The 22,332-nt window shown below is 40.6% G+C and overlaps 1 protein-coding gene across 1 annotated transcript in view; it reads left to right on the forward strand.

Annotated features, from left to right (window-relative positions):
- Positions 1-1,106: 1,106 nt before the first annotated feature.
- LOC109910502 (sodium channel protein type 4 subunit alpha-like) overlaps positions 1,107-22,332 on the forward strand; it is a 110,383-nt gene continuing 89,157 nt past the window's right edge. The window contains exons 1-6 of the mRNA XM_048614391.1: positions 1,107-1,367; positions 5,382-5,500; positions 6,186-6,275; positions 9,877-10,005; positions 18,375-18,466; positions 20,996-21,256. Of these exons, the coding sequence (XP_048470348.1) occupies positions 1,107-1,367; positions 5,382-5,500; positions 6,186-6,275; positions 9,877-10,005; positions 18,375-18,466; positions 20,996-21,256 (952 nt within the window). The remainder of the gene's footprint in view (positions 1,368-5,381; positions 5,501-6,185; positions 6,276-9,876; positions 10,006-18,374; positions 18,467-20,995; positions 21,257-22,332) is intronic.

Below are 22,332 nucleotides of genomic sequence, written 5' to 3' on the forward strand. Positions count from 1 at the left end.
CACTTTTGAAGTTGTCATGTAACAATAGCATAGCCAATTAGCACACAGTAAAGTCACACAAGCGACGATAAAATCACTACAAAGCCATTGCAAAATGACCAAATAATTTGTTTTAGTGACTTGTCATTGTGAGATAAATATAGGCCAGCAGATTAGGAGGACTCTCATGTTGCTCTTTCAATAGTGTGGTGAGATAGTTTATCTGAGAGAGCAAATCAGATCTGATACTTTTCACTATTTTAAAGCCTATAACCATTTTAAATGTAAACTTCCCATTTTTGATCCTGAAACTGAATCAGGCACTCCTCATATACAACACTGACATTAGGGATAAACTAATATGTTAGCTCTGATGAAGAGTCAGCTAGACTCGAAACATTAGCTTGCTGTCCCTCCATGGATGCTGCCTGACCGTTGTGATCTCCAGCGTCTTTTGTTTTCGGTACAGATTCCAGCAGCTGCAGTAATTTTCTCCTAATATGTTAAATTGTTCCTTATGTATCATTTTCCTTTAAAACAAATATCATTTCTAATGAGATCCAACGAACATTCTCTATCAATTCATATAAAAATGTAAAATTGTTCATAATTGATTGAGAGATATTAGTCAGCACTGAATCCACCTGCAAAATTGGTTGTTTCTTTTTTTTTGGGCAATTTTCAAAAATGAGAAACTGAATCTGGGCGTGTCATGTCTTTTAGCTGTTTAATAAATCAGATGAAATAAAGAAGAAATGCACTGTTGGTCATAGATAACTGTTATATTACAAATTAGTTTTTGTAGTTTATTCCATTTGTTTCTGCATCTTTCAGGGATAGTTTTAGATCTTATATTGTACACAAATGTCCAGTATTCTTTACACAGCAGACCTTGAATGTGATGGATTGATGCCTGCTGTGATCTCTGCATTTCTTTTTGAGTTAATTCTTAGGAACATTATGGTCATTATGTATCACTGTTGATTAATGAGCGATTTTCTGTATGTAGTGCCTATGTCACCAAAATCTCTGATTTCCTTTCCACAGATTAATTTGTTATTTCTGAAGTACAGCCATTTTGCTGAGGAGATTGATTGACGCAGACCGAAAGGCTACAGAATGAGAAGATGGCGTGTCACCTCATTCATCCAGGCCCTGACAGTCTACGCAAATTCACCAGAGAGTCTTTGGCTGAAATTGAGAAAAGAATTGCTACGGAAAAAGCTGAAAAGGCAACAAAACCTCCAATAGAAGATGAAGATGAAAAACCCCAACCCAAAAGTGACCTGGAGGCTGGCAAACCGTTGCCATTTATTTATGGAGACCTCCCCCCAGAATTAATTGCAGAGCCTCTGGAAGAATTAGACCCATTTTATGGCTCAAAGAGAGTAAGTCCTAGAAAGATTCATTACATCTATAGGAACCTCAACTGTTGAAAGTGAAAAAAGAGATGGACGCAGTTTATTATGAGAAGCTATCTGATAGCAATTATATCCTATGAATGAGTTATCGGCCACCTTGGTAGTTAACCAGGGCAGTAATTTCTACTTTTAAACATATGGTGTGATAAAATTGCTTTTTTTTGTTGTTTTAGAGGTTCTGATGACACAAAAAGAACACCAAAAGTAGTGAGGAACTGTCCTAATGAGAATGAAGCTCATAATGCAATTGATAATAGGAGAGAGAAAGTACTAGAGAAAGTAATGGGACTAAAATCTAACCAATTTCCTGAACTTGAAGGCCAACATCCAAAGGTTCGAATAAAGGTAGCTGCAGAGATACATTGGTTATGATCTTTCAAACTTCCCGGCATTCTAAAGTGGTCCCAATGGATTGAAAGGTATTCATTATCCATAGAGGATGATGTGACTCATACTTGGAAGTGAAAGGGGTTGGAAAATGGTCGGTTTTAACCAGCTAACAGAAGGCGAGGAGGGGTGAGTGGAACAAGTGATGTGGGTGCCCACTGGGGCAAACCCAGGACAGAACTGGGTACAAATTGTCTTCAAATTTGCTCTGATTTTCTGAGGTGAATATACGTTTCAATTTTTTACCAAAAGTTATTTGCATAATCACAGACATAAACCAGTACAATCAGACATGACTTTACAATGTAATTGTTTATTTCACTTTAAAGCAGTGAACTAGTACTGAAAACAGGTATATGAAAAAATAAAAGCCGCGACAATCAATGTTTAATCGACTGCCTGTGAGTAATCTGCATTTAAATAACTAAACAAAACTATACAGATACATTTATGAGTAGCATTGGTCTACACTAATCAATTGCTTGGTAAGTTAAAGTTATTTTTAGTATTTAAATGCTTTCAAATTGCCGATTGTGGCCTTATGCTAAAAAAAATGTAATTTTAAGACTACCCTTGAATGGCAGTGAACAGAAGACATTACCAGGAGCACGGCATGGTGATTAATCCAACCTGGGAGTGAGACCAGTTTATGAGCAGGGTTTACACTGAACATGATGACTTCTAAACCCGTGTAAATTCATTTACACTGGATGTAGTTTGTGGTTGAAGTCATCAATTTTTTTTGCTGGCTTGACTGTTTTGAGGCGAATTGTGAACACTCTCTATCAGAGGCTCTACTCTCTTCTCTTGACCCAGAAATTTGTAATTAGATGTGTTAGATCTCATTCAAACCTACAGAAATCACGCCTTCATCTACCATTTATGATCTATTATGCACCCAACCAAGTCCCCAGCTGAGCTCTGCAGTGGCCCAATCCTCAGCAGTGATTACCCTTACTCCCAATAAGTTGCTTGCTTTGTTGGATAGGAGGCCTAAGGACCAATAGCAGGTTCATCCTGGGCTTTGCTGTTCAGGTAGAGAGATGGTACCTTGTGCCACTAAATCATACACTTTACATCCCTTGAATGGCACATCTGTGAGCTGATCTTGTGAAAGATGATTTCCAAGTCTGGCAAGAGAATGTGGTCAAGAGATCTCACTGATTCTCCTCCCCTTGTGTGATTTAACTACAGTGAAGCACTTTAATGTAGAATTTCAAATTTTTTGCAGTGTTAGTCAGACCCTGCTCTGCACTGCACGTTCCCTCCCAGCACCAGTGGGTGTGAGGTACTTGACTGAATGTCATAAGAGTTACCCTATACTTTCAGCCGAGACCCGTGCTGTAACACAGGAAAGGCTCATGATAAGCTTTATAAATTGAGCTCTTAGCAACTGACATTGGATATTCAGGGAAGAGATCATTTTGAGCTGTCAATGTAGAGACCACATAAGACAAGGATGGAACAATCACATCTGATTTTATGACACTGTAGATTCTAATTGTCTTTGGTGGAAGGTAGGTTGGCCATACAGATCGGCATCATAAAAGTCTCTGAAATCTAATTTAACATCTTTATGAGTAGCAAACTGATTCCTAATTACAGTCTTGCTGTCCTTACGTCTGTAGCAGTAGGGATTAGAGTCATTTAAGAGGCCGAATCCATACAATCAAATATAGTTGAGTTAAATATAAAATACCTTTGGGAGTTACTAGCTTTAATATCAATATATTAATGTTTGTTAACTGACAAACTTTAACAGATGGCAGAACCTTTGGCTCTATGTAGTGGTGAGCTAAGAGCCGGAAAGGCACTTCATTAGGAGGGGTATGAAGGTAACTAAATCCTACCATCTTCTCAACTCCATCAGAATTAGGTTTTTGTTGGGAAAGCCTATCGTGGACCTTCTAGCCTTCTCCAATCGAGACGCCCAAGGACCTCACGTCGCCTGCAGCTGGATGAATCTTGCTGCATGTGGGGTCTGTTGCCATGTAGCGCGTCCAGTGGGTCAACCTTGTGAGGACAGCATCCTGGGTGAGAGAGTGGCAAGTCCCTCATCCAAAACAATCACTGCCCGATTAAGAGACTGGGCACAGGTTGGGGAGCTCTTGCACCCTTTCCTCCTTCCATTCCCTTTCCCCGTGCCACACTGCCTCTCAGTCCAGAAAAATACCACTCACAACCTCGGTCTTGTGTTCTCCATGATCTTAGGTCGGCAAGGGTGCAATTCCAGCAGCACCTATGGTCTTCTCTGTGTTGCTCTGATTGGCTGGCAGCACATGAAACTGATCTCAATTCCACTCAAGGCTTACCTTTGGCCTGGCCAATACCAGATTAGAATGTGGTTGGTGGGTCTGTAACTGGGAGAGACAACACAGGTCTGTTGGCACCTCTCCAACTGACTGGTGAGACCACCACTGCCTCAGCGAGATTTGTTCATAGTACGGCTGGCCTGACTCTCAATCTGATTTGTATCTTGCTCATATTAAATTTCAGCTGCTATGCTTTGTGCCCTTGTAATCTTGTTAGTTTTGAAATGGTGCTGTGTGAATATTGGAAGGCCAACGTAAAATGTTTTCATAATCAAATTTTTTTATTGAAGTGTTAACACATTTATTTTAGACAGGTTAACAGCTGCATTAAAATAGGAGTTTCACACAATGAGCTGAGCATTTGCACTCTAATCATTGCAGCTGTAATTTTAAGGCCCTGATATTTGATTTGAACTACAGATGAAATGGAGGAAATGGACTGATCACATTATGATGCTGTTATTCCCAAACTTTACTGTGGGGAGATTGGGAATGGAGGCTATTTTAATTACTTGTTATCTGCTTCTCAAACGAACAAAAAACACCACCGAATAAATATCTAAGGGAGCCTTTGAAAAACCACTTACCAACTTGAGTAGTCTTCAGGTTTTGTTTCGAAATCAGCGTCCAACTATCTTGCTCCAAATGGTATAATTATGCAACTTGCTGGACTGTAAGACTCCAATTGAAAGTTTCTTGAAGAAAAGTGGGGAGAAAGCAAGTAATACAATTGTTCCACATTTTTCAATTGTTAAGAGGCTGCAGCACAGTTTGCAGTCAGTTCCCTTCAAGCCTCACAGAAATCTTCCAGCTTGCTGCCAGTCTGTCCTTATGACACCAGCACTTATCATGTACCGTCAGATCTGCTTATTCTGAAAACTCTACCTACTTTTCCTCAACCAGATCCCTAAAGCATACTGCTCCTTGCAGTTTCTTTCTGCAACAGGAAAGCAAATGGAACATGGTGCCTGCAGCTCATTCATAAAATTTACCATGGCAAAACTTGCAAATGCCTCCAGCCTATGGGCTGAAGCCTTGAGCACTAGTTACCAGACCACATGCTGTCAATGCGTTTGGGTTAGGGTTAGTTAATGCAGAACCACATATCTCCCTCAATGTTTGTCTCTTGGTCGAGGTAATTATTACTGAGAAAAGTTAATATTGCAAAACCAGCAACTTACAGTTTGGTGGCACTGAGGTCAAAAACAAGTTGGTTCAAACTGCTTTACTGGTCTCTCGAGCTCCGTTGTCACATTAACCTGTGTTTCATTTTCTGTTTCAGACATTCATAGTCATAAACAAGGGGAATACCATCTTTAGGTTCAGTACAACGCCTGCATTGTACATGTTGAATCCCTTTCACCCCCTCCGGAGAGCTGCCATCAAAATCCTCATCCATTCATATCCTTCTTGCTTACTTCTGCAAAGATGATTTTTTTTAAAGCCTGCTATTGAAAACCTGTAAATACCATACCTTGTTCTTAGTAGTTATTTTGAGAGTAAAGTTTGGACCAAACTTCAAAAATAAATTATCGTTGAAGAGTTTGACTAATGGTGGACACAGATTGGAATCATCCAATAACCTATTGCAATATCAGGAAAGCAAATAGGTTACCATAGCATCAAATAGCTCTTGGAATGAAAGGAAGACAGCTGAATGTAGATAGAATCCTTACAGTGTGGAAGAGGCCATTCAGCCCATTGAATCCACACCAACCCTCCAAACAGCATCCCACCCAGACCCACACCCATATTTCCCATGGCTAATCCACCTAGCCTGCACAAAATGGGCAATTTTTGCATGGCCAATCCACCTAACCTGCACATCATTGGACTTTGGGAGGAAACTGGAGCAAGCCCACACAGACATTGGGAGAATGTATAAACTCCACACAGACAGTGACCTAAAGGTGGAACTGAACCTGAGTTCCTGGCGCTGTGAGACAGCAATGCTAACCACCGAGCCATCATGCCACCCTAGATAGAAATAATTCAGTGTGCATCAATGCTTTGAGTAATGGAAATTATTAAATAATGTTTATTAGTGATATAAGAGATGCTGTTTTCCTTAACCTTGTTTTTGTAAATTATTTAGCTTATTCATCATGTTTACAATTTTAGCAAACTGTGTGTTCATGACAATGAGTGACCCAGCGCCTTGGACTAAAAATGTAGAGTAAGTTTATGAATTAATTTCTTCCTGCTAATTGCATTATAAATTCATGTTATCATTGTTGGTAAGAGTGTGATCATTATTCACAAAGATATCCTGGAATTGTAATACACTGGTGCCCTGTTAGCAGATAAGAGTGAGGTATCATTAATATTTGCTGTTATAGTTCAATATGTATTCTCTAATAGTGTTTCAAAATGTGTGGAGGTGCACAGGTGTTACAGCCCAGTAGTGTGCAAGTACATTTACCACATAGATTGCTCAAGAAGACCAACTACCATCTATCAAGGACAATAGAGATTGGCAGAAATGTTGGCCTTGCTGCTGATACCGTATCCAAATATTAATCATTTTTTAATAAGAACTCCAGCTATATTAAAGACAAATGCAAGAACTGAATATTCACCAATGAAGTACACAGCTTATAATACGTTATTTCTTTAAGTCTCTGTCCAGCAGGATAATATTCCTTATTTTTCAAAATCATGTTTAAAATTGTGAACTATTGGTTCGTAATCTCTTTAATTAGGCAATGGTTTGCTCCTCCAAAATCCTCGCCTCATTTCTGAGGTATATTCCTGAGATATGTTGTTATTGATACTTCCAACCCTCTAGTACCTTTCTCAAGTGCCAGTTTTCTTATGTGTCCATTGGCAATAAGGAACATCTGAACTCAGACAAATTTGGTCCTCATCTCTCAGCAGCGGGATAAGAAACAACAGCAGGAATTCTATCAGAGATAGTAGGAACTGCAGATGCTGGAGAATCTGAGATAACAAGGTGGAGAGCTGGATGAACACAGCAGGCCAAGCAGCATCATAGGAGCAGGAAAGCTGACGTTTCGGGCCTAGACCCTTCTTCAGAAATGGGGGAGGGGGTTCTGAAATAAATAGGGAGAGAGGGGGAGGCGGATAGAAGATGGATAGAGGAGAAGACAGGTGGAGAGAAGACAGACAGGTCAACAAGGCGTGGATGGAGCCAGTAAAGGTGAGTGTAGGTGGGGAGGTAGGGAGGAGATAGGTCAGTCCGGGGAGGACGGACAGTTCGAGGGGGCGGGATGAGGTTAGTAGGTAGGAGACGGGGGTGGGGCTTGAGGTGGGAAGAGGGGATAGGTGGGAGGTAGGACAGTTTAGGGAGGCGGGGACGAGCTGGGCTGGTTTTGGGATGCGGTAGAGGGAGGGGAGATTCTGAAGCTTGTGAAATTCACATTGTGAAATCCACAGCAACTCATATTCTGCTTCGGAACCCTGCAGCCCAATGGTATCAATGTGGATTTCACAAGCTTCAAAATCTCCCCTCCCTCTACCGCATCCCAAAACCAGTCCAGCTCGTCCCCGCCTCCCTAACCTGTCCTACCTCCCACCTATCCCCTCCTCCCCCCTCAAGCCCCACCCCCGTCTCCTACCTGCTAACCTCATCCCGCCCCCTCGACCTGTCCGTCCTCCCTGGACTGACCTATCTCCTCCCTACCTCCCCACCTACACTCACCTTTACTGGCTCCATCCCTGCCTCTTTGACCTGTCTGTTTCCTCTCCACCTATCTTCTCCTCTATCCATCTTCTATCCGCCTCCCCCTCTCTCCCTATTTATTTCAGAACCCCTTTCCCCTCCCCCATTTCTGAAGAAGGGTCTAGGCCCGAAACGTCAGCTTTCCTGCTCCTATGATGCTGCCTGGCCTGCTGTGTTCATCCAGCTCGACACCTTGTTATCACAGCAGGAATTCTGTTTGATTTAATTTCGCCCTCTTAGCTCATGGGCCTTTTAACCACTTGTCCCTGTTACCACCTCAGTTTGAACTAGCTTCTTAATAGTGTTGGAAGAGCAGTCCAGCATTTAAGTTGGAAGGAGCTTCTCAATAAGGATGCATGTGCAGATAGTGGTTTTAACATATAAACATCACAAGGGAGAAGAGTCAGAGAAAAACAAAGCCTAAATAGGAGCAAAAGAGTGAAATTTAGTGACTAAAGACAAAGTCAAATAGATGGGTTCTAAAAAGGTTTTGGAAGTTGGGGGTTCAGGGTGTTCCAGAGAGTTGAATCAAAATGGTCAAAACCTTCTATCATTTGTGGAATAGAGGGAGAAGGCATGCAAAGCAAGCCAGAATCAGACTGATGAGATCACCAATTGGAATCTAAGCTTTGGGGAATTTGAAGAATTTACAGCAGTTCCCTGGGTGATATTTTGGAGAAAAATGAGGATTAAGAATTTGAATCTACTATTTTGAGGGGGCGAAGCAAATTCAGTGAGAACAGTGTTTTAGTGCAGAAAAGACATATATGATGGAAGTTTGGCAATTTTAAATTGATCTACGAGGAAATTTGCAAGGATCACATACAGCATGTCAAGCCTGGATTGAATCAAGTTCTCAGGAGGGCTCCAGCAGCAAAGAGGTGAAGAAAGGACAGAGGTACAAGAATGCAGTCAGTTGATGGATAGAATAAGAAATTGGAAACTCAGCTCAGAGTCAAAACATTATGGTTGCACTTTGGCTTCAGCCTAAACCAGCAGTCAAAAAGAGGGATTCTGGTGTGAGATTGGGACAAGAGTGCACATAGGTTATGGTGGAACTAAGCAGCATTATCAAATCTAAGTTAGAGAAAATTCTGGCTCATCCATGCCTTGATTTTGGACAATTACTCAACCAGTTCTGGTCTTATTGTCAGTGGTGATGGAAGGCATGGTGTTTGTATCATCAGTACATGTGGAAGCTGCCTCCATGCTATTGACAATGTTACCAAGAGAAGCAAACAAAGAGGGCCAAAAATTGAACCTTAAGGAATATGGCACTTAAGGTCCAAGCAATAGGTTAGGTAGATTAGTGGGGGTAGGGCCGCAATGGTGCAGAAGAGGGAGACAGTATTTGGTCACTGCATTTGGACCAGTTTTAAAATACATCTTTGTATTTTGACAAGAGTAAGAAGATTATCTTTTTTAAGATTTTTTTTGTAACTTTATAAGCCATTCTCCAAACTCACTAAAGCTAATGTAGATAGGCTGGTCAAACCTGACTCAGTAAATGTCTAAGAATTATTTTGAATTTTTTTCAGTACTTCATATCTGCGTTACTGTAACAAACATGTATCCAGATTTCCATACCCATTCTAGCACATAAAACTCCATACGCAGATTAAAAGTCAGGCAAAGGCGTGACATTAGTAGTGAAAGATTTGTGTGTAAGACTTTCTGATACTTGGATGCAGATGGCAGTCGGTCCATTTGGCCCAATGTTTTGTCTTAAATTGCCTGTACATGCACTATGTGGCTGAAATGATCCTTGCATTAAACGCACTGCTAATAATCGACTCATACTTTGCAATGTTAGGTTATGTAAACTTGATATCCACCAAAATAGATATTATCTAATCAACATGTTTAGAGATGTTCTTACACACCTCTGGAACAGGTGGAACTTAAACCCCAGGATTCCTGGCTCAGAGGTAGGGACACTACCACTGTGATACAATGCATGTTTTTCCTAAAGAAATGTAATGTTTAAATATTGCCGTCCAGCATTTAAATTATTTCTAATTGGACCCTAATTTATTGACCTACCATGTTACTTTTGCCCACTTCATTCCTACCTGCTTTAATTGGTTATCTGCAGGTACGTATTCACCGGGATTTATACTTTTGAAGCAATGATAAAGGTATTTGCCCGAGGATTTGTCATTGATGACTTTACATTTCTTCGTGATCCATGGAACTGGCTGGATTTTAGTGTCATCGCAATGGCGTAAGTAACAGTTACCCATATGTTGATAAAGTTTCTTCAGATAGAAATTACAAGGCTGCATCACCAATATCGAACCACATTCAATGCAAAATAGATACAGAGTTGGAGACAATAGCCCTTTCCCCCAAATGACCCTCACATATAGCAAAGCTTTCTGTTGCCAGTGGTACCATGCAAACTCTATCTCACAGATCTGTCAAAACTGTCACCAATGTGCAACTGTTGTAGTGGCTAATTATTTTCTCTCATGCTGGTTAAATCCCAGGGCCTGAAAGGACATAGGGTGCAGCAGGGAGAATTCATTCCAGTGTGCATTCCCAGATGAACCCACGTATAGCCTTTGCTAATCGCTTCCCCGCCCCTGTAATCAGATGGATATTCCTTCCATTTGTAGGCACCCACATCACATGACTCCTACTCTGCAAGAAGACCACAAGTTGCAGTTGAACATTGACTGCATTACTGAGGGAGGTGTCCAGGAATTTCTATCCCTGGCAAGGCCCAGTAGATATCACAATGCATGTTATATTTGGGCCCCCGGTCTAATTTCCGGCATGTGGAATTTAAATCCCTCTGTACGTTTCACCTTCCTGCATTATTTTGGCTGCTGTCTGATTTTGGTCTACAGCATTCCACAATGGAAATCCATTCTCTTCTTGATCATAGTTCGCTGCAGTGAGGCCAAAACAAAAACTTGCTGTGACAGTCCCTTACCCATTCTATTATCAAACCCTGCTAACCGAATTTAGCATGTGACAAGTAAATACTTTTCTTTTCACTCAGTAATTGATGATATTCGTTGGCAGCAGCTGAAGGTCCCAACAGCCATCATACAACATTCATACCCCTCGGAGTGATTCACACAACAGACTTCTTTTCCAACACAGTGGCTGTTTTGGGGTAGATTTGTAGCTCGGGTTGTGGATGAGGTTGTAGACTTGCTTGCCGAGCCAGTGTGTTTGATTGCAGATGTTTCGTCACCCTGCTAGGTAACCTCATCGGTATGCCTCCAGTGAAATGCTGCAGTCAAACATACTGGCTCAGCGAACAAGTCTACAACCTCACAGTGACTTGTTTTATGTGCAGCACCTTAAGATGTCTGTATCACATCACAAAACCCTGGAAGCCAGGCAAAATATCTTCTGTTATTTCAGTTCCTGGAAAACCTTCCAACATACTGATTTGTATTAATAAGGATATTTAATAAGAGTGCAGAGTCAGTGTATGTTATACATGGCGGACTCCGTTTTCATCTCCAGCTCTCACAATACACAGCTATGCATGTATCAGAAATTTCTGTGCTTCCACTGCCCCAGTTCTCACACACCATAAAAATATATTCAGATTCATAGGCAGAAAATCACAGCAATGTATTGACAAACTCTTCAGAACAGTACTTGACAACTGTTTAATCAAGCAGGCTGCTTTGTGCTTGGATGGTATTGAGCCTCTGAATGTTGCTGAATTCCACCCGTCCAGATAATTGGAGAGTATACCCTCACACTCCTGACATGTGTCTTGTAGATGGTGGACAGGGGTTTCGGGAGACAAGAGGTGATTTACTCAAGCTGTATGGGCCGGCTGACTCACTTTGGTGTAGCAGATGCAGTGTCGTGATGACATTTGCTGTTGCCGTCATTATTTCCTGGAGAAAACTGCAAACCTGCTTGGTAGAGGGTGGTAAAGGAAAGCCACTTCCTGGTCTAATTGAGGAGTCTTTTGAAGTTGTGAAGATATAGGTTATTGCATATTAATAATTAGTTACAGCACACATTGATATAATAAATGTTATTTAGAAACTTTGAGGAGGACCAGATATTGGGTCTCAGCCCTTTGAGATCCAAAGCTGTTTTGCCCACAAATCAATATGATGTCATCATAGTAGGCGGAGCTTATGATATTCCTAGAATTAACCTGTTCAGAAATTTTCAGTTTAATTCAGTTTAATTTCATTTTTAATATGGGTCATTGAGGCATTCAAGAGGGAATTAGCTGATTATTTGCATGGAAACAATGTGGAGAGTTGCAGGAGATTGGCACTAAGTCAAAATGCTCAGAGAGTGGGTACAGATATAATGGGCCAAATGGCCCCCTTCTGCACTGTTACAATGCTGTAATTATGTGACAGATAACATCTGCCTCCTAACTTCTTTTTCTATTGTTACACATTTGCCATCACCCCATCTCCTCCCAAGTCTCTGATTTTACAAATTCAAGTGATTTGAGAGTTTCGCTATTCTCCCAAAAAGCATTACCTTGGGACTTATAAGACTGGTAGTTTCCTGGTTTGTAACCCATCGACTTTGATTCTCTTCCTGACAGACTGCAATTATCCCAACTGATCAATGCTGGATGATGAACTCTTAATGGGATAAGATTACTGTGGTTCCTTCACACAACCACTTTGAAGTCCAAACAATATATGAACTCTGCTGTTCTCTGCAGAGCCTTTGATAAATGTATCTTTCCTGTTTAGATCCTTAATCCAATCCTGTGGTCCCCGTCATAAATGTAATGATTGCCTCGTGTGTGGTGCCTATTGTAATGTACAGCCTCATGTGCACGATAGGACTGAACCTTATTTTGTATTGATAGATTTGTAGATGTGAATGTGGAGTCAATGTCCTTGGTAGGATGGGGAGCTAAATCTCCATCTTCCTGCCCATCAACAGCTGGACCACATTGGAGTGGGGGAATCTATAGTGTCAAATAGAAGTTTGTGTTCTTCTTTAAGAGCAACTTAACCGTTCTAACCCATTGTAGGAACAGATTACTGCCCATGCTGGAATCTGTACTGAAAACACCAAATGCTGGAGATCACAGCAGGTCAGACAGTATCCATGGTGAGAGAGCAAACTAATGTTTTGCGTCTAGATTACTCTTCAGCTCTGATGAACAGTCTTATTTTGAGCTCTGGTGTCACTTTATAGTCGTGGACATAGTAGTGTAAGATGTATGACTGGTCATTCCAGCCTTACTTCAGGAAGATCCCTCAGGAAAGCTGCTCCAGGGAGACTCGGGGACAGCCATGTATAAAGCCAGAGCTTGGCTAATACAGTCGTCTGGGATCTCCAAGAACACTGGGGATTTCGTCAAAGAAGTGACACCTGTACCATCCACAGCACAGAGCAATGAGGGACTTTGATGCCATTACCAATGTCTTATAGCAAGTGCTTGCAATGTCTAGTATACCTGATGTGGAATAACAGGATACAATTCACTATTTAGTACTTCAGTCAACTTGCAGCCATTTCTGGGTTTGATCATGTCACAGACTCAGTGTGATACACACAATTAAATGGAAACCAACCCTCAACACAATTCTGACAAATATTAAGAGACATCTCTGGTACCTTGTCTCTTCCTGTTGGATCTGGCAAATCAGATTGTGGCTTTTTGTTCATTGTGCCATCGTACACTGATTGTAACACTCAATTTTGTGAATAGACTCAATAGATTGAATTTTTCCAGCCCTTGATTAACATGGGCATTGATGAATCAATTGGGTTAATATGGCAAGATCAGAGAAATGAGATTCCCAGTCTTGAGAAAAAAACGTCTGATTTTCCACTCAATGGCAGGAATCTTATTAGTGAGTCTCATAGTAAGTTTCAAAGTACCTAATTTCACCTTATTGATATGCAATTTGCTATTCTCCAAAGTGGCAGAGAAAACTAGATGGTGACAATTCCCAATGAGGGTTCAAGCTCCAGCTTCCTCCTTGCTTCTCTGACTTCATTTTGGCCAGAGTCTCCAACATTTCTGGACATGTTCCTTGGGCAGTGCCCACCTCTACCCCCACTTAACTCGGAGACGTTGGCCTTGGACATGCACCATCCTCACCACATCGTCTTGCCACATGTCTGATTCACGTAGAATAGAGTTCTTCATTTCAATGTTGGAGCACAGCAAACTTTGAGTGCAGGAACAGGTACCATCTCATGCTATTGAGCAGGCTGCACTTCAGGACTCTTTGTTTACTTTTTTTTGGTTCACTCACTGAAGCTTAGATTGGTCTTAGGGGGTGTTGCCGTGCACTCCAGACAGTGTGCTGCATAACCCAAGCATGCTGTGCTCTATACACCCAAAACTGGTAAATGGGGGTAGTGATAGATTCTGAAGAGCTGAGAGAGTGGCAGCAGCTTTCCAAGCAGGAATATTGATCCGGAAGAACATCACCTTCAGCACCATAGAGCAGTGCTGCATCAGGTGCAACAATCCAGACAGGATTTCATTAACACCTGGTTCCAATGGATGTTTGCTTGAAGCAGTTATCACTCATTGACCATAATCTTGCTGTTACTCAAAAGGCAAGCTCACCATGTGTGTACCCAGAAGTAAATGCAGCTTTGATTATTTGTTTTTCTCCACTCTTCCTGTTGATTAATAAAAATGGAAGGTCTTAACCACTTGAAGTCTTTATAATGTGATACTTCCCCATTGAATAATGAACAGATGTTAAGCTGTGTGTTAGGGAAAGAGTGGCACTCCTTTTAGACACAGTTCTAACACGGTATGGTAGTTAAGTCCAGGCAGCCAATGTAGCTTCATTTTGGTAGCTGCAGTTGCAATGACAATTGATCAGACAGGTGATGATATAAAGTAGGAATACATTTATGAATGTGAGATTCCAATCTCAGTGAAGTATCATCTGTGTTATCTATGTGCCCTCAGAAGCATTGTTTCTCATTTCCCTCCCATTATATACACTGTGAAGGGGTGTTTGTGGCTCACAGCAATTGATGTGGAAAACAACTCACTTTTAAATGTGGTGCTGCCGGCAAAAATCTTAGAAAGTCCCAGAAGTAGCAAATGTTTCTGCAGTTGGTGAATGCACCATAGTCTGAGAGAATGCCATAGAGGTGTGGTGTACACAATAATATGAGGGATGGAGAATTGTCTGATATAACTTGTTTGAGCTCAAGGAGAGAAACCCTCCCTTAAACTCCCTGAAATGGACACTTAGCTGATCTATGGTAAAACTGAACCTAATTCACTGCTTGGTAAAGCTGTCAACCATCTAGAGAGTACATCTGCTGTCATCAGCAGTTTTCTCTGCAAATGTAGATTCACAGGTGATACTCCTGAGAATCTTAGCATTCAGAGACATCCTTGTTAGCTCATTCTCATTCAGTCAAGAAACTAGAGGTTTTTGATCCATTCCTATGATCAATTTCAGACCAAGTATTCCATCTGAAAATCTTTTGCATGCCCATGTAACTAGAAGAACTTCTTTCTTGATCATGCCACGTCATGTTTCTGTATCCGAAAGTACTTTTGATGCATAATAAACTGGTTTATTCCTAGACATGCGCTGTTTCTAAGCTTGTAGCTGAAACATTGGCTGCTATGGTGGTTAGAAATGACAGGTTATAATACGCTATGACGCCCAAGGAAATCAACAAGTCCTTGATTCTCTGAAAAGCAAACTCTAGATGCAGGTTCCAACAACATCCTACATCTTCTTGAGCAATTTTCTTAAGAGTTCTATAGTAGTTGCCAAGTGAAGCAAGTTCTTTGGAGATTCCGGTTGTCTTCACAATAGGGAATTCCATATGGCTTTAGTCTTCTGAAGATCCACTATTATATCTTCTGTGTTGACCATGTCACCTAGGAAACAAACATGGAGAAATGGCACTTCTTATCCAGGGTGAGTGCTTCCACTTGTAAGTGCTTTAGGTCTGCATGCATTCAATGATCTTGCTCTTCAGCTGTTTTCCCATGTATCAATATGTCATCCAAGTGGCACATGTGAGGAACTTGTAAACATTTGGCATCGTTTGTTGTAAAAACCTATGGGGCGAAGGTAATCCCAAATCGTCATCTTTTGAAACTAAATGTCCCAAGTGGAGTTATGAATGTAGTAAATATTCTTGATTAGTCCCAACCAGAATGCACGATTTTTATCGAGTTTAGTGAAAATTCTACTTTTGCATAGAAACTGTGTTTCACTTCTGCATGTTTTCTGAAAGTGGCCTATGGTGTAACAGATAGGGCATTCACTTTAACAGCTGGGTACTGACTGTGACTTTGAAGTTTCTTTTCTTTCAGTGCACGCAAGGACATTTAGGATCTGATACCTTTTGTACTAACAATACATATTGTTTCCACATTTGTATCATTTGTGATTTCGTACCTTAAGAATTGAATGAACTGTGCTGGTCCCCTGTCCCGAGTTTGATCTTCTCTTCTTGGGATTGGTCTTTGTTGCTTCTGAACTTTTACTACACTCACTATTTTGATGCCATTTTCTAGAGCCAGATCCTCTATGGACTGTAATAAATCTGAGAAAGACTCATCAGCAATTCCTGTAATTCTGTCTTTTTGGAATTCTAATTTGAAGACACCATAGATGCTTTTCTTCACTAATCCATTCAGATTATTAATGAAATCATTTATGAAATACTCTGGATCTTGAACTCTTCTGCAAACTCTTCTGAGAATTTTATTAGTTTTAGTGTCACTTCACTTCAAAAGTATCTGTTGCTTATTTTACCTTCGATAAAATGACATCATCAATTATTCTCCCAATTGTGAATGAAAGTGCATTCATTTGTTCAGCTTCTGATTTAGTATCTAATTTGGAAATGATTCTATATCCCTGGAAGTGTTGCCACCAATGTATTTACGTCTGTGTTCTATTTGGTCCATCTCAGAAATGAAATTTTCCTGGCAGTATTTTTGCTGACGTATTTCTAGTAGGATTATCTATTTTCACTTGTTTAAAAGACTTCTATTTCACAGTAATAGCAATTCTGACACTCTATGCTGTGGAACGGGGGTGGGGGGGTAGTGGTTTCCACTTTTTGTGACTAAAATGGAGGATTTTCACCTTTTTCATGGCTTTATTGTACGAATTCTGCTATTTGCAGCTTTATTAAATACTATCTGCTTTAGTTATGATTTTATGGTATGATTCCCACTCTCCATGGTTTAACTAAATTATTCCCTCCGTTGTGGCACTTATGAAGGATTTACTGCCTCTTTTGGGGACTGAATAAGGTCTCCCAAACTTCCAATCCTTGCGAGCCCAAGTTTGCTGAGGTGTGCAATTGACCAGTATCCAACCAGTGTTACCCTTTCTGCAACCTCACATTAATAATCCTTTGTGGCCCTTTAATTCCACTCTGTAGCTGTGCCTCGTGGTGCTCAGTCAGTATGGCACTGTCACTCAGTCTGATTCTACCTCATTGGAGATGGTCATTGCCTGTCACTGTGTGGCAATAATGTTATTTGCATTTAGCAACCCAAGACTGAATGTTGCCAGGACCTGCTGTATATGGACACAGACTGAAGAGCCACAAATAGTCCTGAGCATTGTGCAATCATCAGCAAACGTCATCACTTCTGATCTGATGATGGCTCATCACCAAGAGTGGCTCAGATTGATCTGGCTGAGTTCTTAAAGGTATATCTACCAAGCTTGGCTTGTGGCAGGCAACAACGGAACCAACAGGAGGGGAAATCTTACTTAACCTTGCCATTACCGATCTACCTATTGCAGATGCATTTGTTCGTGACAGAGCTGGTAGAACCACGGTACTGTCTTCATGGAGACAAAGTCCTATCTTAATAGTCAAGGCACCCTTTATTATGATCTGTGGCACCATGCTAAAATTAATACATTCAGAACAGATCCAGCAGCTCAGAACCAGGTATCTGTGAAATGCTGTGAGGTATCATGAGTGGAAATATAATACACTCCAATCTGTCATTTCATGATCCGCCATATCCCTCTCTCTGTCATTACCAACAGACCAGGGGACTAACCCTGAATGGAGTCAAGAAAGCACCGTGATGACAGCACTCCTAATTTTCTATGCAACCAACCTACTTCATGGTTTCATGTTGACTGGAAAGATTATGTCCTATGTCGCAATTCTTTCACTAACACTGGGTCAAAATCCACTGTAATTGCTGCATGCTTAACTGCAAAAAGTGTAAAAGGTAAAGCAAAACCTGATGATGTGGAAGGAGCAATACAATTGCAAGACCTAGCTATCTGTTCAGCACCACTCATGAGGAATTTCTCTGACCATTTCTTTGTGATCCACCAGAATATGTGGATTAAAAATGCCTTTAAAATAGAGGATATGCAAATGATTTTTCAATATCCTAATATACCCATTCCTAATATTACACAACACAATGTCATACCTTCCCCAAGTGCCTGTGTTGCTTTCTTTCAATATCTCAATGAAATTGGGCTTAATAATCGCAAACCATTTGGGAGAATGGGAGGACTGGTCATCCACTTTGATACAGTTATGAAACACTGGTCATATAAATATTTGATAAAATATTAATTTCTTGGTGTCAACTCTGCCTGACTAAACCTTGCTGCTCTCCATGCTGTTGTCATTGATTAGGTATGTCACTGAATTTGTGGATTTGGGTAATGTCTCTGCTCTAAGAACATTTAGAGTGCTCCGGGCACTGAAAACCATCACAGTTATTCCAGGTGGGTGCTATGGAATTTTCTATGTCTTTAGATTGTCCTCTTTTGCTGATTATAAAATACATAAGATGGTACTTTCATTGTTATAGAGGCATAGAGTCATACAGAACAGAAACAGACCCTTCGGTCCAACTCATCCATGCCAACCACATTTCCCAAACTAAACTAGCCCGTTTGCCAGTGTTTGGCCCATAGCACTCTAAACCTTTCCTATTCATGTACCTGTCCAAATGACTTTAAATGTTATAACTGTACCCGTATCTACCACATCCTCTAGCAATTCATCCTACATACAAACCACACTCTGTGTGAAAAGGTTGCCCCTCAGGTCCCTTTCAAATCTTTCTCCTCTCACCTTAAAAGTATGCCCCTAGTTTTGAACTCCCCCACCCTCGGGAAAAGACCTTTGCTATTCACCTTATCTATGCCCCTTGTTATTTTAAAAATCTCTATAAGGTCACCCCTCAACCTCCTATGCTCCAGTGGAAAATGTTCCAGTCTATACAGCCTATTTTTATATCTCAACCTTCCATTCCTGGCAACATCCTAGTAAACCCTTCCTAAATCCTCTCTGATTTAACAATATCCTTCCTATAGCTGGGCAATCAGAACTGGACACAGTACTTCAAAATAAGATCAATTTGTCGGGAGGTTGGTGCTCATTGAGTTCCTAAAACTACTTAACAGGAACAATTAAGATAATTCAATACCTCACAGAGAAAAAGACATTTCTTTTTGTCATTGCCTGCTCAAAGAAATGAAAGCAATAAAAGTCCATGAAATTTACATTGATGATTTTAAATAATTGTGAATATTTACAAACATAACTGCAATATTATTAATGATAACTTTATGAAAAGCAATTGCACATTTTTTAGTTGATCAAGATGAACGATGTTAGTCCCGCGAAATGGAGTTCTTTCTGCTTCAGCATCCACTGCTAGCATCAATAGGTGTTTCAGCTGTAACAGGCAAAGAACCAAGTGTAAAGTAACTTTTCAACATCCCCAGGACTTGTAATATGATCATGGCTGTGCAGTCATAACCCTCACTATAAGTGATATTAAGATCTCTTCCACTCCACATACAAAAGGATTTGTCTCTCTTCAGCAATTCTAAAGTCTTCCACCATAGTCCCCTGGACAGGTATTTACATCTCCAGTGGTTGATAGTGATGAGGAGACTTTAAAATCATTGAATACTTCCCAGTTCTCAGCAAAATGTCGCCAGAGAAGAGGAGATCCATTACTGAATTGGGGCGATGCCAGTGCAGTCTTCCAAAAATTGTACAATTTGGCAGCGCCTCATCCAGCAAGTTCGAAAATGACCACGTGAATTCCTGCTGTACAAAAGTGACAAAAGCAGAAGGGGAGAGGGTAGAGTTCTAATAGGAGAACCTCACTTTCTCAGGACAGCTCTTGCCCCTCTGTGTGGCTCCAGGATTCGCTTTCTGAGAGCACTCAAATCATGAGGCCAGGTAGAAGTCAACCTCTTCCAACAACAACATAAACGTCAAGCACACCCCTTATAACTAGCTCATTGATAGATGCAGTGTAAAGCTTTGTCTGTCTCTGTTGCAATATGCCTCAGGCCTATCCTCAGGAAAGCTTCTTGTGACAGGAATTTTATGCTGCACAGCAATCATACTGAGGCCAAGTGTTATGAGATTGTCAATTAATACATCAATTGGAACAATTTCAGATTGCACCTGTCTTGTGTTACCATAGCAACTACACTTCAATGGCTGCAAAGCACATAGAGACATTTTGAAGCTGCGAAGGGTATAATATAATTATGTCATCTTCTAGTGGATTGAGAACAAACTCATTTATCGTACACGGAGATAGCAAGAACTGCAGGTGCTGGAGTCAGAGATAACACAGTGTGGAGCTGGAGGAACACAGCAGGTCAGGCACCATCAGAGGGGCAGGAAAGTCAATGTTTCGGGTTTACACTCTTCATCAGGACCTGTAAACCTGAAACGTCGACTTTCTGCTCCTCTGATGCTGCCTGACCTGCTGTGTTTCTCCAGCTGCACACTGTATTGACTCATTTTATATATGGTGTTTACAGCAAGTTGACAGATTTAAGAGGCAGTTCCAGAGACAAAAGGCAACTGCACTATCCAGTCTCCTCGATTACCTGGGTTTTATCATTAGATGCAATGATAAACTCCTTCATCGGACGGCAATAGACGTCCCTACATTCAGTAGTATAGAATTGTGACAGTCTCCAATAAAGTTAATGCTTCAAGGACTGGAGAAATTAAAGATAAAATATAATGCCATTTGAATAAAAACACAGATAGCACTTTCAGAATTGGGGAGAAATTAATGTAAGTTGCTTTCTTTTAGTATAACATACAAGTAAAAGTAATTTGTATTGAATTTTGAGTGAGTAATTAGTTCCAATTCCATGGTTACTATTACCACCACTGAAGCAAATGGATCAGTGGGATAGTCAACATCCTTTATATTTGGAATTATAGGCTAGGATTCAGTTTAACATACAACTTATTTTTCTGTTCATTAGGGTTAAAAACAATTGTCGGAGCTCTCATCCAGTCAGTGAAGAAATTATCAGATGTGATGATTCTGACAGTTTTCTGTTTGAGTGTATTTGCACTTGTTGGTCTTCAGCTCTTTATGGGAAATTTGAAACACAAATGTGTGATATGGCCACCACCAGCGGAACTGCTATATAATTACACCTTCATAGGGAATGTGTCGGGGATGGACAATGATAGCCTGATCAGTACAGAATTCGACAGGCAAGCCTACCTTGAAAATGAAGGTATTGTTTATGCCGTTTACCTTTATTCTGATTCAATATCTGTACAAAATATTATTTTCTTGTTTTCATGATAAATAAAATGTGGAATTGAAAGCTATTCTCAATAATAGTGAGCATGATAACGATCATCAATTGTTGTAAAACCCCTGTGTTTCAATGCTGTCATTTAGGGAATGAAATCTACCCTCCTTATTCAGTCTGGTTAATGTTACCCTAAGTGATAGATGTAATTAACTCTTAACTACCCTGTGAAATGGCTTAAGAAGGCACTGAGTTCAAAGCAATCAGTCATGGGTGATAAATGTTAGCTTTGTCAATGATACCCACATCCCAGCAAACATTGAAAACAAAAAAAATGTACATAAAAAGGATGTTTTACTACAATGCCATAATCACAGTCTGTTCCCTTGCCACATGGAGACTCAAGCCAATTATTTTCTTTCTTTAAAATCAACCCTTTGTACTGAGTTCCTTTAGGTCATTATCGACTATAATTCAGCTCAATTCATAAAATATTTTTTGTAACATGCTTCAGTTTGTTTGTCTTGGGGATGGCATCCCCTGTCTTAACTTGAAACTCTTTGCAATCACTGTCTACATTAGTCAATTTTTAGGCATGAATATTTTGGTGCTAAATTGCCCCTTACAATGTCTCAATTTTGTCTCAATTCCAACAACATTTACTCCAATGATTCACTAACATCTCCCTTGTCCACATTGACTATTCATGTGGGTTTTGCACCAATTATTGTAAACTAATGAAATGCTTTGAATTGTACAAACATGGGACTGAGTTTTTCAGATGGCAAAGATTGTCTTCTTGATACTCAATGAGTTGGTGGGTACCATGGCACCCCTGTAGCCTATCAGTGCTCCCCAGAGTCTTCATTGGCTGGAGATGGGATTTTTTCCCCTCACTTGGCCAGACATCCTATCTCAGAAAGCACCTTTGGCAGCAGTAGCCAGGACTCTGAATGCAAGCTGCCTACAAACGGATCTGATTGGGCAGTGGTAGTGTCCTTGCCTCTGGGCTGGGAGGCCCAGGTTCAACTCTGTCCTGCTCTGGAGGTGTACAG

The sequence above is a fragment of the Rhincodon typus genome, chromosome 30, assembly GCF_021869965.1.
Source record: "Rhincodon typus isolate 14 chromosome 30, sRhiTyp1.1, whole genome shotgun sequence".
Classification (NCBI taxonomy): domain Eukaryota; kingdom Metazoa; phylum Chordata; class Chondrichthyes; order Orectolobiformes; family Rhincodontidae; genus Rhincodon; species Rhincodon typus.